The sequence below is a fragment of the Leuciscus leuciscus genome, assembly GCF_965113295.1.
Source record: "Leuciscus leuciscus genome assembly, chromosome: 22".
NCBI classification, from domain to species: Eukaryota; Metazoa; Chordata; class Actinopteri; order Cypriniformes; family Leuciscidae; genus Leuciscus; species Leuciscus leuciscus.
In genome coordinates this window covers 31,132,989-31,150,134 of record NC_138746.1, presented here as the reverse complement: position 1 = coordinate 31,150,134, position 17,146 = coordinate 31,132,989, and the positions used below count along the sequence as shown (strand labels likewise).

At 48.0% G+C, this 17,146-nt stretch overlaps 1 protein-coding gene across 1 annotated transcript; it reads left to right on the top strand.

Annotated features, from left to right (window-relative positions):
* The first annotated feature begins 45 nt into the window (after positions 1 to 45).
* On the top strand, positions 46 to 2,902 carry LOC309486530 (tubulin alpha-1B chain-like). The gene is made up of 4 exons (XM_082153873.1): positions 46 to 198; positions 293 to 512; positions 611 to 759; positions 1,889 to 2,902. The coding sequence occupies exons 1-4, from the start codon at positions 196 to 198 to the stop codon at positions 2,864 to 2,866; spliced, it is 1,350 nt and encodes a 449-aa protein (XP_082009999.1). The 5' UTR covers positions 46 to 195; the 3' UTR covers positions 2,867 to 2,902.
* The last annotated feature ends 14,244 nt before the right edge of the window (positions 2,903 to 17,146 follow it).

Sequence of the window (17,146 nt, the reverse complement as noted above, 5' to 3'; positions counted from 1 at the left end):
CACGCCCTAATTTGAGACGAATATAAATGAAGATCAGGTGGGTGGTTTGGTGTAGCTGTGAAGGTGAGGATGTTTCTTTTAGAAAGGGAACGGTTGATAACTTCTGGTAGCTTAGTTTGTGTTAAGAGTGTGTTTTATATTTCCAGGGTTTAAAGGCTCAGAATTAATTCCTACTTGCTGTGATACTCGAGCATAATGGTGAGATTATTGCTTGTTACCTTCACTTTATTGTTACTGCTTAACCTCTTCAACTGTCTGAATGTTGTGTGTTTGTTTGTTTTGGGCAAACCAGAGGGAGTGCATTTCCATACACATTGGTCAAGCAGGTATCCAGATGGGTAACTCTTGCTGGGAGTTGTATTGCTTGGAGCATGGCTTCCAGCCAGATGGGACCATTGTTGTAGATGGCAGTATGGTGGCAGACTCCTCTTTTGGCACTTTCTTCAGTGAAACGGGTGCTGGGAAGCATGTTCCTCGTGCAGTTTTTATTGACCTGGAGCCGACAGTTGTTGGTGAGACTGAATCCATTCAGGCTTTTTTCCTTTTCAAAACTCTTATTGCTGTACATCCAGTGTAGCTTATATCCTTATCTCTTTTGTTTGAAATTCAGATGAGATCCGCAACGGACCCTATCGACAGCTGTACCACCCTGAGCAGCTCATCAGTGGCAAGGAGGATGCCGCCAATAATTATGCTCGTGGTCACTATACCATTGGCAAGGAGATCGTAGACTCTGTGCTCGACCGGATGCGCAAAATGGTGAGTTCACTCATCATTTGAGGTTCTTTAAAGGTTGTTCATGGAACTGCATATACTAATGTCTGTGTATTGCCATTGCACAAAAGTTTCTTTAAAGGGTAACTCTTGCCAAAATGCAACCTAGGTTCTTTTTGTTAATCTACCTGAGGCAAACTTTCGTTTAAAAGCATAATTAGAATGGAAACGCCACTTAAGTTTGACTGTAGCTTCGTTTTAGGTTAAAATGCCTTGTTAATGGGGCACTTTTGATAGCATCAAAAATCACTATTTTTAAAACACTAAGGAGGCTCGATACAACATGAAACTTTGCTCAAAGTATCACCAGGGGCTCTGCACATGAACTCGAGCATTGAGAACATTGTGTACACTTTACTAAAAAGAGAGATTTTGAACAACTCACTGTAGCAGTGTGTCCACCAGCATTCTGACAGTCAAAAATAGGTGATTTGCAAATGAACTGACTCTGAATTTTAGTATTGTTTCTTATGAGGATCCTTTTTCAAATACAAGGTCAATATTGATTTTCACTAACGAGAAAACAAATAATCTGTGAATTTATATTGAACTAGGCTTTTAGGAGCCTTCCATCTTTACTCTCCTCCCTGTTACGGAGCGACTATTTTTGACTGCCAAAATGCTGGTGGACGGAAACACAGGAGTTCTTTTTAGTAAACTCTCTGTACACCATGTTCTCAATGCTCGAGTTCATGTGTAGAGCCCTTGGTAATACTTCGAGCAAAGTTTCATGTGTCGAACCTTCTTAGTGTTTTAAAAATAGCAGTTTGATACTATCATAAGTGCCCCATTCACAAGGCATTTAACTTAAAACGAAAATATGGTCAAACTTAAAAGTGGCGTTTCCACTCTAATTATGCTTTTAAAACGAAAGTTTGCCTCGAGTAGATTCGGCAAAATGCAGCCTAGGGTCTTTTTGTTAGTTACCCTTTAATTTTCTTCACTCTTATGAAAATGCATGTTTTAAGAACCGTTCACTGAAAAGTTCTTTGGCATTTATCTTGAACACCCCTCTTTTGAAACAGTTAAGTGTGTGGCGACCTTTAAAGACCTCTGCAAGATTATTGGCTGTATTTGAATACCCACCTTTCTTTTCCCTCTGATTCCTCTCTAGGCGGACCAGTGCACCGGTCTGCAAGGGTTCCTGATCTTCCACAGTTTTGGTGGTGGAACCGGCTCTGGTTTCACTTCTCTGCTAATGGAGCGACTATCTGTCGATTACGGTAAAAAGTCAAAGTTGGAGTTCTCTGTATATCCTGCCCCGCAAGTCAGCACGGCTGTGGTTGAGCCCTACAACTCGATTCTTACAACCCACACCACTCTCGAGCACTCGGACTGTTCTTTCATGGTGGATAACGAAGCCATCTTCGACATCTGCAAGCGAAACCTCGATATCGAGCGTCCCTCATACACCAACCTGAACCGGCTCATCGCCCAGATTGTGTCCTCCATTACTGCGTCACTGCGCTTTGACGGCGCCCTAAATGTTGACCTCACAGAGTTCCAGACAAACCTGGTCCCGTACCCTCGCATTCACTTTCCACTGGTCACCTACGCCCCTATCATTTCAGCCGAAAAGGCCTATCATGAGCAACTCTCCGTACCGGAGATCACCAATGCCTGCTTCGAGCCAGCAAACCAGATGGTGAAGTGTGACCCTCGCCGTGGAAAATACATGGCCTGCTGTTTGCTGTACCGTGGCGACGTGGTTCCGAAAGATGTCAACGCCGCCATAGCCAACATCAAGACTCGGCGCTCCATCCAGTTTGTAGACTGGTGTCCTACGGGGTTTAAGGTGGGAATCAACTACCAGCCGCCCACCGTTGTGCCAGGAGGGGATCTGTCCAAAGTGCAGAGAGCCGTGTGCATGCTGAGCAACACCACCGCCATCGCCGAGGCATGGGGACGCCTGGACCACAAGTTTGACCTGATGTACGCAAAGAGGGCTTTTGTTCACTGGTACGTGGGTGAAGGGATGGAGGAAGGCGAGTTCTCGGAGGCTCGGGAAGACATGGCTGCCCTGGAGAAAGACTATGAGGAGGTTGGTGCTGATTCCACTGAGGACTGTGGAGAGGAGGATGAAGAATATTGATGATAAATGTATTTGTAATTGAGTAAATAAATGAGAGCATTAGAAAACTTGTTACTTATGACTAGTTTTGCCTTCATGACCTTGTTTACTTGTGGTTGTCTCCTTGGGCATTTAGGGAACATAACTGAGCCACAGTTGAGCTGAAGCCACAGTTGAGCTGAAGTCACATTTCATAGTGGTGTGGGGTTCATGCATGCCAAATTATCAGGTTTGATTAAATGTAACCATCAGTTATTTCCTTATGGCTTCTAACCACTTTTTTTTAAAAAGCCTTTGTGAACTGGTAGATTTTTCCTTGAACCTAACTATCTGGGGCGTCTCCAAATCAACACCAATACCTTTATCTGGGGCGTCTCCAAATCGACACCCAATTCCTTAAACTGGGGCGTCTACTAATTGACACCAATACCTTTATGCTCTTGCGTCTTCAGTCGACAACTGGCTGAGTCTTACTCTAACTTGCTTCCCTAAACTAGCTTCCTTCCTAAACTAGCTTCCTGCGCAGGAATAAATCAACAAACAGACCTGCAAATGTCCTTTAATCACGGCCAGGAGATCTTCCCGAGCAGTTCTCGGAATCTCTCCCAAGAAGCAAGGCTGGAGGATCTGACAAATTCCATTGAGAATCCCACCATAAAACACGAATACAACAGTTTTTATAGAATCGAGAAAAATAAGACTAACATGTCACCTTCAATATAATTGGGTCAAAAGCCCCAACCTTTTCTGTCACTGGCACAAGTAAACTCTGATTTTGTGATTACTTATCACAAGGTTTGAGAACTAGTAATGTCTAGTTTCACTTTCCCTATTTATTTATAGCCTACACGCACTCAAAGTCACACAAGTTTTCCCCAAAGACTTTGGAAACATTTAAAAGCATATGAATGTTGTTCCTACAAGAAAAACAAATGTTAGTTGATTAATTAAAATCCACCACAGAACCCATTCCAAAAAATATGCTCAAATTTAAAGTTTATCTACCTTAAATTTCCAATGCTGGAAGAGGGGGGGGGAAAGGGTATGTAACTTTGATCAGTGAAGCTTGCTGGATACTATAGTATGGGGGCAAAGAACACTAAATGGCTCTAAGTGCCATTTTGTCATGGATTTGGATTTAGTCCATTATTCCACAAATAGCAAGAGGCCAAATGCAGAAACCAAGTGTTTGAATCTCTTCATCTCACCAAGTAAATCTGCTTCATTAAGTGTTTGCAGGGGTATAAGGGTACCTGAAAACTAAAAGTAACAGTACAGATGCCTTCCAGTGAAAATGACTCCATTACAAGTCCCCATTTCATAACCTCTTTAGTAAGTCTAAAGGCCAATTTCTACTTCTGCGTCGGGTTCGCGTAGAAGGTACGGCGTAGCATACGCATTGACGTGTACCATACGTCGTACCCTTCGCCGTACCCTGAAGGCCAATTTATACTTCTGCGTCGGGTGCGCGTAGAAGGTACGGCGTAGCATACGCATTGACGTGTACCATACGTCGTACCCTTCGCCGTACCCTGACACGCACCTCCTCAAAAATTTAACTACGCGACGCGGACCGCAAGATCTGTGATTGGTCGGCTGGATAGCATCGCGTATCCTCCTACCCATTTCCGGAATGATCTTCTGCACTCTGCACCGCCCGCCCGCCATTTTTAAATTCCGAAGATCAGTGAAGAGCCATGGAAATAGAACAAGTGACCGAGAGATTGCTTGAAGAAGTGCGGAAATACAGCCATCTGTATGACTCCTTCAGTCGCCATTGCTCGTAGAAACCTAAACTCAAAACAGCCGCGAGGAATGTAAACACAGTGGACCTGGAACATTAAAACCCACCCGCGCCAACTAGCGTTTCGGCGGTGTAACTGCAGAGCAACACAGACATTCGCAGAAGTATAAATGCTCACGACGGCGTCGCCTACGTGCGTAGCCTACGACGTACACTACGGCGTACACTCGACGCAGAAGTATAAATTGGCCTTAAGCCTGACTTCACAGACTGGGCTTGGATTCACCTGATCATTTTTCTTATGATGTAACATGCATACACGGTTATTGCTTCTCAGTCATAACATCTTATATTCATGTCATTCACAAACTTGACTTGTGGACTAAGTCCTTATTTGGGAAACCACCTCCATCTAAAGGTCATATATTATCTTTCTTTTAGCTTGGCCATCCCAGATGCCTCCCTGTACATTTATAAGACATTTTGAACATTTTTCATTTGAGAAATATTCTTATATTGTGTCTACTTAATGTAGACATTTTGTAAGAAGTGTTATAAGAAAATGCAAATGAAATATGCACTATATGCACAAATCAACTACTAGTGGAAGTGAAAAAGACTGTAGAAAGATAATTTAATGTCTTCATAAAATATGCTCATTTATTCAGTAAATATAACAGTATGATTTGAAAACTGAAATTAAATGTTAGAGCAGTAATGTAAACATCAGCAGATTATAGAAGATATACTGACAGTAAACATTTTTTGAAACATTAAAAAAATGCTTGTGTGCTTGCCCTTTGACTTTACAGTTTTTCTCAGTCGCTTTGGTGCATTTCTCACATCACTATTTACATTTGGACAACAGTTAATGCAGTTCTCAAAACAATTAGTACAAACTGCAAAACCTAGTTGATAACCTGCAAAAGCGTGTCACTTGCTCAAAATGGATAACTCATTCCTCAAAAGCAAGTATTCATGTCAATGAAAGTGTCAGTGTCATCAAGATGAAAAGTCCTGACACCATTGTTTATGAACAAGATAGTCAAATGGCTTTGTCATGTTTTCATTATGACAGTTTAATGTTTTCCAATGCAAAAAAAGTCAGATCTTGGTGACACTACCTGAACATGCTCAAGACAGCACTATATACTATTTGCACAGCCATTTGAAAAATACAGTAAAGTTACACATTACTGTATTTAGTGAGGTAACTGAGTACAAGACACTGAATATGTATGTTTCACATTTTTTCTACATATGCTCTTTGCAATTCTAATTTGTTCACGGCATTGTGCGAAAGAAAAAATACACCCTTATTTACAACAAACATAAACTCCCTTTGGGTAGAGCTGTGCACAACTGGAAACAATATTTCAGTACATATTGGAACTGAACATACATAGTACTGTAATCATTCATGCACATCCAGACGTTCCTCTCTGTCTGAAAGCTGAAATTCACCTGAGAGAAATTTTTCAATTTAGGAGACATTTTCAGAAAAAGAAAAAAAAAGATTAAAAAAAATTTGTAAAATTTGCTTGACAGATTTTGACAACTAGTTCAACATTTTTGTATGTAATGACTCAAGCAATGAAATGAGGACTATTAGTTTTATATGGAATGACTATTCAGCATTCACAAGTATAGTTAATTTTGACTGACATGACATAAGCAAATGATAATGTTATAAAACAGCAGAGAGTTGTATGAAAGCAATTGATGCATGTCCAAAAGCATTTGCAAATTGTTGGAAGGAATGAGAAACTGCTACTATGATCTGCACAAATTACTAAATGTTGTGGAGGTTGAACTAACTGTTGTGCAAATGTAAATAGTGATGTGAGAAATGCACCAAAGCGACTGAGAAAAACTGTAAATTCAAACGTCTTTTACTTTAGTGTTTTTCAAGTCAGCTCCCGATGCAGTGTCATTCATTGTGACGCTGAATGACAGAACAAGTTCCCTTTCGAATGGTCACTTCGTATTGCGTAGCTATACACAGTGGGGAAACTCCTTTTCCTCGATTTACTGAAGCTTTTATTTAAAACGAATTTTCAGCTGCACAGCTAGCACATCGAGCGTCTGGTTCGCTCATAGGCTGTGCTGCAGCAACTGCATAAACCAATGGCGCGGGCGCCTCTGACCTGTTGCCAATGAGCATCATTACACGTCAGAGCTCCCCAAGGGGGCGTGGCCTTAGCCTATATCAGAGCCCCGAATTCGCCATTATAGAAGATATCACTCCTTCAGCGACAACTGCATGTCCCTGACTGAATACTGTAAGCTTCGTCGTAGAACAAGCCCTTCAGTTTGAGCGAGCATTCCTTCAGCGGACTACGCCCTTCTGCCGTTTTCCCCTGACGCCGTCTCACCTGTGGCTATCCAGCGACGACGACGATTATATCCTTTCAATTGACAAAAAATTAACTATGTCTAGTTCATCCTGCGCCACGTGCGGACTCAAGCTGCACGAGGCCGATGGACACGCGAGCTGCATTTCTTGCCTGGGAACGGCCCACGCGGAACATGCACTCTCTGTTGGCGGATGTGAGGCCTGCGAAAGCATGCCGATCTCCGTGCTGCGAGTGCGGCTAGCTCTCTTACGAGACGGCGGTGCCGCTTCACCTGCGATTCCCTTCCCGGCACTACTTCAGCCGTGGAAGAAGAAACGCCGCAGCCAAAGGCCCCCCGAGAGCATGGAAGTAAGCGAACGCACGCCGGCCGAGTTCCCACGTGCTTCGACTTCTCCGGAGACGACACCCTCTCCGGTTCTCTTCGAGAGAGACCAGCGCCCCCCCAGCCACGTGGCGGGCCTTGTCTCATTCGGAGGATCGAGCGACCACGAGGACAGCCTCTCGATCGCTGCATCTGAGGAGGAATGGCCGGGCTCTCTCGACCCCGTCAGAGCTTCGCAGTCTTCAGACAGCATTTCAGCGACCAGGACCAATTCCGACGCCGAAATGCTTCGGATCCTGACTAAGGCCGTCGCGGACCTCGACCTCGAGTGGGCCTCGCCCGAGGAGCCGCCCCGTAGTCGGCTGGATGGCTGGTTTCTCTCGGGGCGCCAGCAGGCCCCTCGTCACAAACCGGCGCCATTTTTCCCCGAAGTCCACGAGGAGCTGACAAAGGCGTGGCGCGCACCTTACTCAGCGCGGATGGGTTCATCTGTTTCCGCGACACTCTCATCTGTGGACGGTGCAGCGGAAAAGGGCTATGAGTGTTTGCCGCCCCTCGAAGAGGCCGTGGCAGCTCATTTGTGCCCGAATACGGCGGCTAGCTGGCGAGCTAGAGCTTCCCACCCCAACAAAACCCTGTAGAGCCACATCAGCCCTCGCTGGACGCGCGTATTCCGCCTCTGGCCAGGCTACATCGGCTCTACACACCATGGCTGTGCTACAAGTTTACCAGGCCAAGCTCCTCCAGTCGATGGACGAGGTTGGGCCGAACCCCGAGGCCTTCAGTGATCTGAGAAGCGCGACGGACCTAGCCTTACGAGCTACGAAGGCTACAGCACAGGCCATAGGGAAGAGCATGGCGAGCTTGGTTGTTTTAGAGCACCACCTCTGGCTTAATCTGACCGAGATTAAGGAGACGGACAAAACGCGTTTTCTCGACGCCCCTGTATCCAGCGCCGGCCTCTTCGGCCCTGCGGTTAAGGGTTTTTTGGAGAGATTCACCGAGGCACAGAAGGCGTCCCAGGCCATGCGACACTTCTTGCCGAAGCGCTCCAGCTCAGCGTCCAGCAAGACCAAGCCAGCTTCTTCGCCGCATCCAGCCAAGCCAGCGAAGCAGGTATATCAGCCCCGCCCTGCGGTGGATACCTTCCGCCAGCCGAGACCGGCTAAGCGCTACCCGATGCCCCGGCGCCAAGGCCCGCGGCCCAGCGGAGTGAGCGACCCGGTGCCACCGAAGTCGTCCTAGCAAGGGTGAAGAGAGAGGGTTCGTGTCTCGTACTAGCCGGACCGCCCTCGAAAAAGCCCACACGACTTCCCACAGCTCCCTGTTTAGCTCAGGCGGCTGGGGATTTTACTATTGTAAACAGGCCCGCAGCAGTGAGCGCGCCTCTACAAACAAACGCCGTTTTCAAGGCGACCCAGATAAAGCACAAAAAGAGTATGTTTCACAATCACAACCCATGGTTTCACGGTCCCCCTACACTAGGTGGCCCCCTCCATGTTGTAACACTGTCTTCCCCACAGGCAAAAGCTTGAACAGTCAGTCAAATACTCAATATGTGTACAAATCACAATATAAGGGTAGTAAGTCCCCTCACGGTAGGCGACTCATCCCAAACAGTGGTTCGATCCCTAGCCACAAGGGTGCAGGCCTGGCAAGCCATCCCCGGAGTGTCGAGTTGGGTCATAAACATTATAAAGCGAGGCTACTCGCTCCAATTTGCTCGCAGATCCCCAAAATTTCAGGCGGTTGTCGAGTCTTCAGTGAGAAGCAGCATGGGTCACGCGCTTCACGCCGAAGTACAGAATTTGTTAGCAAAAGGGGCGATAGAATTAATCCCTCCCGCGCAAACACACTCGGGGTTTTACAGCCGTTATTTTCTAATTCCGAAAAAAGACGGCGGTCTCAGGCCCATACTAGATTTGAGACACTTGAACAAAGCTCTCATGAGACGGCCATTCAAGATGTTGACTATCAAACACATCCTCGCGCAAATTCGCCCGGGGGACTGGTTTGTAACAATGGATCTGAAAGACGCATACTTTCATATTCAGATAGACCCTCATCACAGGCCATTCTTGAGATTCGCCTTCGAGGGGCAAGCTTATCAGTACACGGTTCTGCCTTTCGGCCTGGCCCTGGCACCCCGTACATTCACGAAATGTATGGATGCAGCGCTTTCTCCTCTGAGACATCAGGGAGTTTGCGTGATGAACTATCTCGACGACTGGCTGGTGCTGGCGCAATCGAGAACAGAGCTAATAGCTCACAGGGATTTGATTCTCGGCCATTTGAAATGCCTGGGTCTCACAATCAATGTTACCAAGAGCAAACTGACACCCAGCCAGAGTGTAGTCTTTCTGGGCACAGTTTTAGACTCTGTGACGATGACAGCGCGGCTCACACGAGAGCGCGCGCTCTCAGTGCAGACGCTAGCAGCCTCGTTCAGAGCGCGCGAGCGCGCGCCCCTGAGAAAATTTCTGAAACTTCTTGGTCTCATGGCAGCGGCATCGTCAGTACTCTGTATGGGACTACTGTGCATGCGCCCGCTGCAGCACTGGCTGAAGCGTCGTGTGCCAACCCATGCGTGGCAGTCCGGCAACCTGCGCATCATGGTGAATCACGGTTGTTTAAAAGCCCTGGTTCCCTGGCGATCTCAGGACTGGTACCTCAAGGGTGTGACTATGGGAGTAGTTTCCAGAAGAAAAGTGGTGTTTACAGACGCATCCAACCTGGGTTGGGGTGCTCTGCACGAGGGCAAGCCTGTCTCCGGCCTCTGGTCGAGCACGGAGCAGAGCTTACATATCAACCGTCTGGAGATGAAAGCGGTTGGTTTGGCCCTGAAAGCTTTTCTCCCAAACCTAAAAAGTCATCATGTCCTGGTCTGCACGGACAACATGTCAGTGGTGGCTTACATAAATCGCCAGGGCGGCATCAGGTTGGGCAGCCTGTATGCCATGGCGAGAGACCTCCTCATATGGGCACAGAACAATCTGTGCTCTCTGAGAGCAATGCATATCCCGGGTGTTCAGAATCTGGGCGCGGATATGCTGTCACGGGGCAACACTCCCCCAGGCGAGTGGTCCCTGAACTCACAGACGGTTTGTCTGATATGGAGCGTGTTCGGAGAGGCCGAAATAGACCTTTTTGCCTCGAGATCCAACACTCATTGCAAAATGTTCTTCTCGAAAAGCAGGGATGCGTTGACCCATCATTGGCCCAACCGCCCCCTTTATGCTTTCCCCCCTGTCTCGATGATTCCACAAGTCATAAAGAGGGTCAGGTAGAGTGGGCGCCCAGTCCTGCTGGTGGCCCCTCTCTGGAGATCCAGACCGTGGTTTCCGGAGCTGATTCAGCTGTCAGACACAGCCCCTTGGCCTGTTCCAATGAGGAAAGACCTCCTCTCTCAGGCCAAGGGAACGATATGGCATCCGCGACCCGATTTATGGGCCCTCCATGTATGGCCCCTAAACGGGTACCCGGGGACCTCCCCGGAAAAATTCTAAACATTATCTCAGAAGCCAAGGCCCCGTCGACTAGGCGCTTATATGCTTTGAAATGGTCAGTCTTTTCCAGCTGGTGCTTGAAAAACTGTGTGGACCCGGAGTCATGTGAGATAGCTGTGGTACTCTCCGTCCTGCAGGAGCTGTTGGACGCGGGCCGCTCCCCGTCCACGCTCAGAGTGTATGTGGCAGCTATTGCAGTGCATCATGCTCTGGTGGCTGGCCAGTCGATAGGAAGAGATGAGTTGGTGGTGCGTTTTCTGAAGGGCGCGAGGAGGATGAACCCCTCCAGACCCCCTTCTGTGCCCCTCTGGGACCTCTCAATGGTCCTGAGGGCCTTAAAGGGCCCGCCATTTGAACCGCTTCAGTCGGTTGATCTGAAGCCTCTCTCGCTAAAGACTGCTCTCCTGTTGGCACTGGCATCTATCAAGCGAGTAGGAGATCTGCAGGCGCTCTCAGTGAGCCCTTCATGTTTAGAGTTTGCTCCAGGTGACACGAAGGTCATCCTCAAACCCAGGCATGGTTATGTTCCTAAAGTGCTCTCAACGCCGTTCAGAGCACAGGTCATTACATTATTAGCTATTCCCCCTTCTGCGGAGGATGGGGAGGTTAATCTTCTCTGCCCTGTCAGAGCACTGAGGATCTATCTGGAGCGTTCTGCGTCTTTCAGACAGTCAGAACAGCTTTTTGTCTGCTTTGGTGGCCGATCCAAGGGCGATCCAGTCACTAAGCAAAGATTGTCTAGATGGATTGTGGATGCTATATCTATGGCTTATACCTCGCTGGGTCAGGTTTGCCCCATAGGTATTAAAGCCCATTCGACTAGAGGCATGGATTCATCGTGGGCTTGGTCATCTGGTTTTCCCATTCAAGATATTTGTGATGCGGCCGGCTGGTCCTCGCCTTCCACATTTATGAAATTTTATAATATGGAAGTGCCTTCGCTGCAAGCGAAGGTATTTGCGATATGATGAAGGCCCGGCGGTTTGCCCGGTCTCATCTACATTGTACTGTGCATAATCATAAACACACACATATATAAAACCCGCTTGCTGGTTATATTTTTATTATACTGATAGCCCCGACGGTGTCTGGGTTCATTTGGTATATTATATTAACACATATATTTTATATAGACCCGACGGTGTCTGGTCTAATATATATATATATAAATGGTTTCAGCTAAAAAGCTTCAGTAAATCGAGGAAAATTAGTTTCCCCACTGCGTATAGCTACGCAATACTCGTTCCCTATCTCAGGGAACTGAGGTTACAATAGTAACCGAGTAGTTTTTTAGCACGAGGCCATAGGAAATAGCCTTTTCTGCCTAGGTAGCACTACATGGACATTTTTTATTTGTGATAAATCTGTAGTTAATGGCCAGTATGTAGTGATTTGCCTTTAAGTGTAATGATTTATTTATTTCTAAAAATGGACATTATTTTGGAAAATCACAACCTCAGTTAAGTAATAATCAGTATCGGTATTGGTAAAATCGTAACAAAAAGTATTGGTATCACATCATCACACATCCCTACTTCAGAGCGGTATGTCATATCCCATAATTCATTACGTTCAGGAATTTACTTGCCCCGTTATTGCGACATATCTAGGAAAACTTTCCAGTGTAGGTTAAATTAATTAGATATTATATATAACTTGTGTTGGAAATTTTAGTGGTGCACGATGAGTGAGTGTATTTAAATTAGAATCACCACAATTAAACTGCGTTTGATACATAAGGACTGAACAGACATTTTAAAGTGCAATTTAAGAAGTGTCCACTTGAATACTTGGGCCAAATACAGGAAATATTTCATTCAAGTAGAAAAGTGCTCAAGTGCAAAAACCACAAGTGTGGGTACTGGGACAGGCCCTTGTTTTTTTTTAATTCAGGTAAATTGGGGCACATTTTGCCACTGAGTTGTCTAATAAAATAAGACAACTAATTAATTAACCAAAATTAAGTGCATCATTTGAAAACTGAAGTGGATTTTGTAATTTTCAATGTGAACACCACACTACTCGCACTATTTATACTACAAAACAGCACAGAAAAGTACATAAGTACACAAACTAGGACACACATACATTTCACAGTGATTAGTCACATGACATTTACAGTTTGGGTAATTGGTTCAAAACAACTTTGCAGCAGAACTGAGTACCTATGGAAAAGATGTTGGACTTCTTTGTAAATCTTGCACTTCTGAAGGTCCTGCGGCAGCAGAACAACAACAGGCATCGAGAAGAATGGAAACTGAAGGACAGGTTTCTCCAGGTATTACAGACCTCTTGCTCCATCTTAGTTTCAGTGCTAGTACAGATCCTGCGTTAATGCCCCCGAATCAAAATGCAGGGGACTTGAGATGGTTTCAAAACTGAGCTAGTTAGGGGACTTTCACCAAGCATGCTTTCTGGCATTAAAGACAATTTAATGGAGTGCAACAAAACGTACTCGGTTACCTAACGTAACCTCGGTTCTCTCTAGAAGAGGGAACGAGTATTGCGTAAGTTGCTTACGCTACGGGTAAAGTTGTCTTTTCTCGAGATCTGAAGCCAAAAAATTATCCATAATTTTGTATTTATTGTCAACGCAGTGCGGCAGACAGCAGACCATGGGCAGGGTGTATGAGCGTGCTCATTGGCTGTCCTGCGGTCACTGCAGCAGCCTACCAGTGAGCCCTGCGTGACGTCGCGCCCTCCACGCGCCTGGCCCGCCAGAATGGGTGTGGCTGGCGTGTATAAAAGAGGGGCTCACAGGCTGGAATTCTGGTTTTCATAGACTGAAGCGAATAAGCTCGTGGCGCGACATGGCAGGTTACGCAATACTCGTTCCCTCTTCTAGAGAACCGAGTACGTTCTCTTACGAGAGGTTCTCTCGTATTGCGTAAGTTGCTTACGCTACGGGAACCCCTTGTCAACGCCGTGCGCGCCGAGCATCAATGCATGATTCCCAGGGAACCCGGGGAAAATAACATGCGAGAACAGGCGGCCAGCAACACGGGCCAGCACATGTCATAAGCACTTCATAAGGGTACAGAGCGGCACTGTGTATAAACCCGAGGTGAGTGTGGCCAGCAACGCGGGCCAGCACAGTACACAAGCACATCACAGGGAGAATATATAGAGCGGCCTCGCCGGTCCATGTATGAAAAGTGTAAGCCCTAGCGCCACAAGTGAAGACTAGGCGTCCAGCAACGCGGGCCCGCTCTAATACATCAGCGCATGATGGGGAAAAATACAGAGCGGGACCACCGGTCTGTATAAAGAGACTTTTATCCCTAGTGCAGCTTACCAGAAAAGCTAGTAATACATAGGAGTAGTCTGCGCATAATAGATGGGCAGAACATACATCCCGTTTAGACTGATAACAGTTTAGCCTGCAAGGCGGGGACTTCCAGATTATAAAATCTCACGAATGTGGAGGGGGAGGCCCAGCCTGCCGCCATACATATGTCGTGAATAGAAATCCCGCTAGACCAAGCCCACGAAGAGGCCATGCCTCTGGTGAAATGGGCTCTGATGCCCATAGGGCACTGCAGGTGTTTGGACGCATATGCAGCTGCGATTGAGTCCACTATCCATCTGGACAGACTCTGTTTCGAGGCGGCGAGACCCTTGGTGCGCCCACCAAACGAAACGAAAAGCTGCTCGGAACGCCTGAAGGCGGCGGAGCGTGTGATGTACACTCTCAGCGCCCTGACGGGGCATAGGAGGTTATCACTATCATCACTGTCGGATGCAGGCAGAGCCGACAGGGAGATGATCTGCGCCCTAAAGGGAGTGCCAATCGCTTTTGGGACGTAACCATGTCTCGGTTTGAGGATGACTTTTAGAGTCATTAGGTCCGAACTCGAGACACGCAGGGCTGACAGACAGCGCGTGTAAATCCCCCACTCGTTTTACTGATGCCAGAGCTATCAGAAAAACGGTTTTAAGCGAAAGGTATTTCAAATCCACGGAATCTAATGGTTCAAAGGGAAAAGCTTTCAGGGCCTCCAAGACCAAAGAAAGATCCCAGATAGAAACCGAGGGGGGCCGCGGGGGGTTCATCCTCCTGGCTCCCCTAAGGAAGCGGATAATGAGCTCATTTCTTCCTATTGCATGGCTGCGCGTCGTCTCAGCGAACGCTGCGATAGCCGCAACATATACTTTGAGCGTGGAGGGGGACCTGCCCTTGTCCAACAGCTCTTGTAGGAAGGAGAGCACCCGCGAAACCCCGCATGTGCGTGGATCCAGGCTCCTAGTGGCGCACCATTTAGTGAACACTGACCATTTAGACGCGTAGAGTCTCTAGACTGCGTGATCGTGTTTATGACCCCTTCTGACAGTTCAACGGGTATCCGTTGATTACCCACGCGTGCAGAGACCAGCGCTCTGGGTGGGGATGCCATATCGAACCGCCGGCTTGAGAGAGGAGATCTGTCTTGACCGGGATCGGCCAGGGGGGTGAGTGCGACAGCCTCACTAGCTCTGGGTACCAAATTTGGTTCTCCCATCGTGGGGCTATGAGGAGCACCGAGTGGCGCGTTTCCCTGATCCTCTTTATTACCTGTGGTAACAGAGAGATCGGATGGAAAGCATACAGCGGGCGGCTGGGCCAGGTTTGGGCCAGCGCGTCCTCGCTCTTTGAGAAAAACCTCGGGCAATGAGCGTTGTCTTTTGACGCAAATAGGTCGACTTCCGCCCTGCCGAACAGGTGCCACAGTAGCTGGACTGTCTGAGGGTGCAGGGCCCATTCTCCCGGGGGAATGTTGTTCCTGGACAGTCTTGTCTGGACCGACATTCATGTGGCCAGGCACGTGTGCGGCTCTCAGCGAGCGCAGCGCGTGGTGAGCCCACACTAGAAGGCGTTTCGCCAGATTGCAGAGATTTCTGGATCTGACACCGCCCTGTCGGTTCACGTAGGACACCACAGACATGTTGTCCGAACGGACTAGCACGTGGTGAACCCGTATATGTGGGAGGAAGTGCCTGAGCGCGTTCTCGACCGCTATCATCTCCAAACAGTTTATGTGGAGGCATTTTTCCTGGTCTGACCACAGGCCAAAGACCGGTTTGCCCTCGAACAGAGCGCCCCAAACTGAGTTGGATGCATCCGTCGAGATAACTTTGCGGTGTGAGACGCCTCCCATTATCACTCCCTGCTGGTACCAGTCGGCCGCTAACCAGGGTCTCAGCGCTGAAACGCAGCTCTGAGTCACCCTGATTCGAATGCCGCCGGAAGCCCAGGCTCGGCGAGGCACACGGGCGTTCAACCAGCGTTGTAGGGGGCGCATATGTAATAGACCCAGCTGAAGCACTGCTGCAGCTGAAGCCATATAACCCAGCATCCTCTGAAACGTTTTCAGGGGTGCGGTGCTGCCCAGCTGGAAAGATGCGGCCAGGCGCTTGATACGGCGCGCGCGCTGTATCGACAGCCGAGCCGTCATTGCCACAGAGTCCAGTTCCAAGCCCAGAAAAGAGGTTGACTGACTGGGCAGTAATGAGCTCTTGGTCCAGTTGACCGCGAGACCCAAGCTTTCCAGGTGGCTGAGAAGCACTGTTCTGTGAGAGATGAGTTCTCTCTCTGACTGTGCTAGAATCAGCCAATCGTCCAGATAGTTCAAAATTCGCATGCCCTGACCTCTCAGGGGAGCGAGAGCCGTGTCTATGCACTTCGTGAACGTACGGGGTGCTAAAGACAGGCCGAACGGCAGGACGGTGTACTGATATACCTGACCGTCGAAGGCGAATCTCAAGAATGGCCTGTGACGGGGTATTATCTGGATCTGAAAGTAAGCGTCTTTCAGATCGAGGGAGATAAACCAGTCTCTCGGGCGAATTTGCGCGAGAATCTGTCTGGTTGTGAGCATCTTGAACGGTCTTTTCATAAGAGCTTTGTTCAAGTATCTCATATCTAGGATTGGTCTGAGAGCTCCATCCTTCTTGGGCACGAGGAAATAACGGCTGTAAAAACCTGCCTCGGTCATAGAAGGGTGTACCGGTTCTATGGCCCCTTTGCACAGAAGCTTCGCTATCTCTGCACGAAGTAGGTGTGCTACTTCCCCATTCACTCTCGTCTCGGTTCGCGCTCGAAAGCGCGGGGGACGGCGAGCGAACTGCAGTGAATAGCCTTCTCTCACTGTGCCCAGCACCCATTCTGACACGCCTGGAATAGCTTCCCATGCTTTCACATGTATAGCTAAGGGCAGAATGGCCTCCGGGTTCCGATAGCCGTGATGTACGGGCTCGAGAACCTGATTCGGAGGCGCACTCTCGGTGCTCGAATACGGCGGCTCGCATACAGAGATGGCTGGCCGTTTCACACACATTAACCCGGTGGCTTTGGACGGGGAACATATTGTGTGATGGACAGCGCGCGATAGCGGC

Bases quoted from the DNA above. Each gene is read 5' to 3' on its own strand.
- LOC309486530 (XM_082153873.1), top strand. The intron at 513-610 runs GTGAGACTGAAT...TTTGAAATTCAG, and splicing joins CCTGGAGCCGACAGTTGTTG to ATGAGATCCGCAACGGACCC. The intron at 760-1,888 runs GTGAGTTCACTC...ATTCCTCTCTAG, and splicing joins TCGACCGGATGCGCAAAATG to GCGGACCAGTGCACCGGTCT.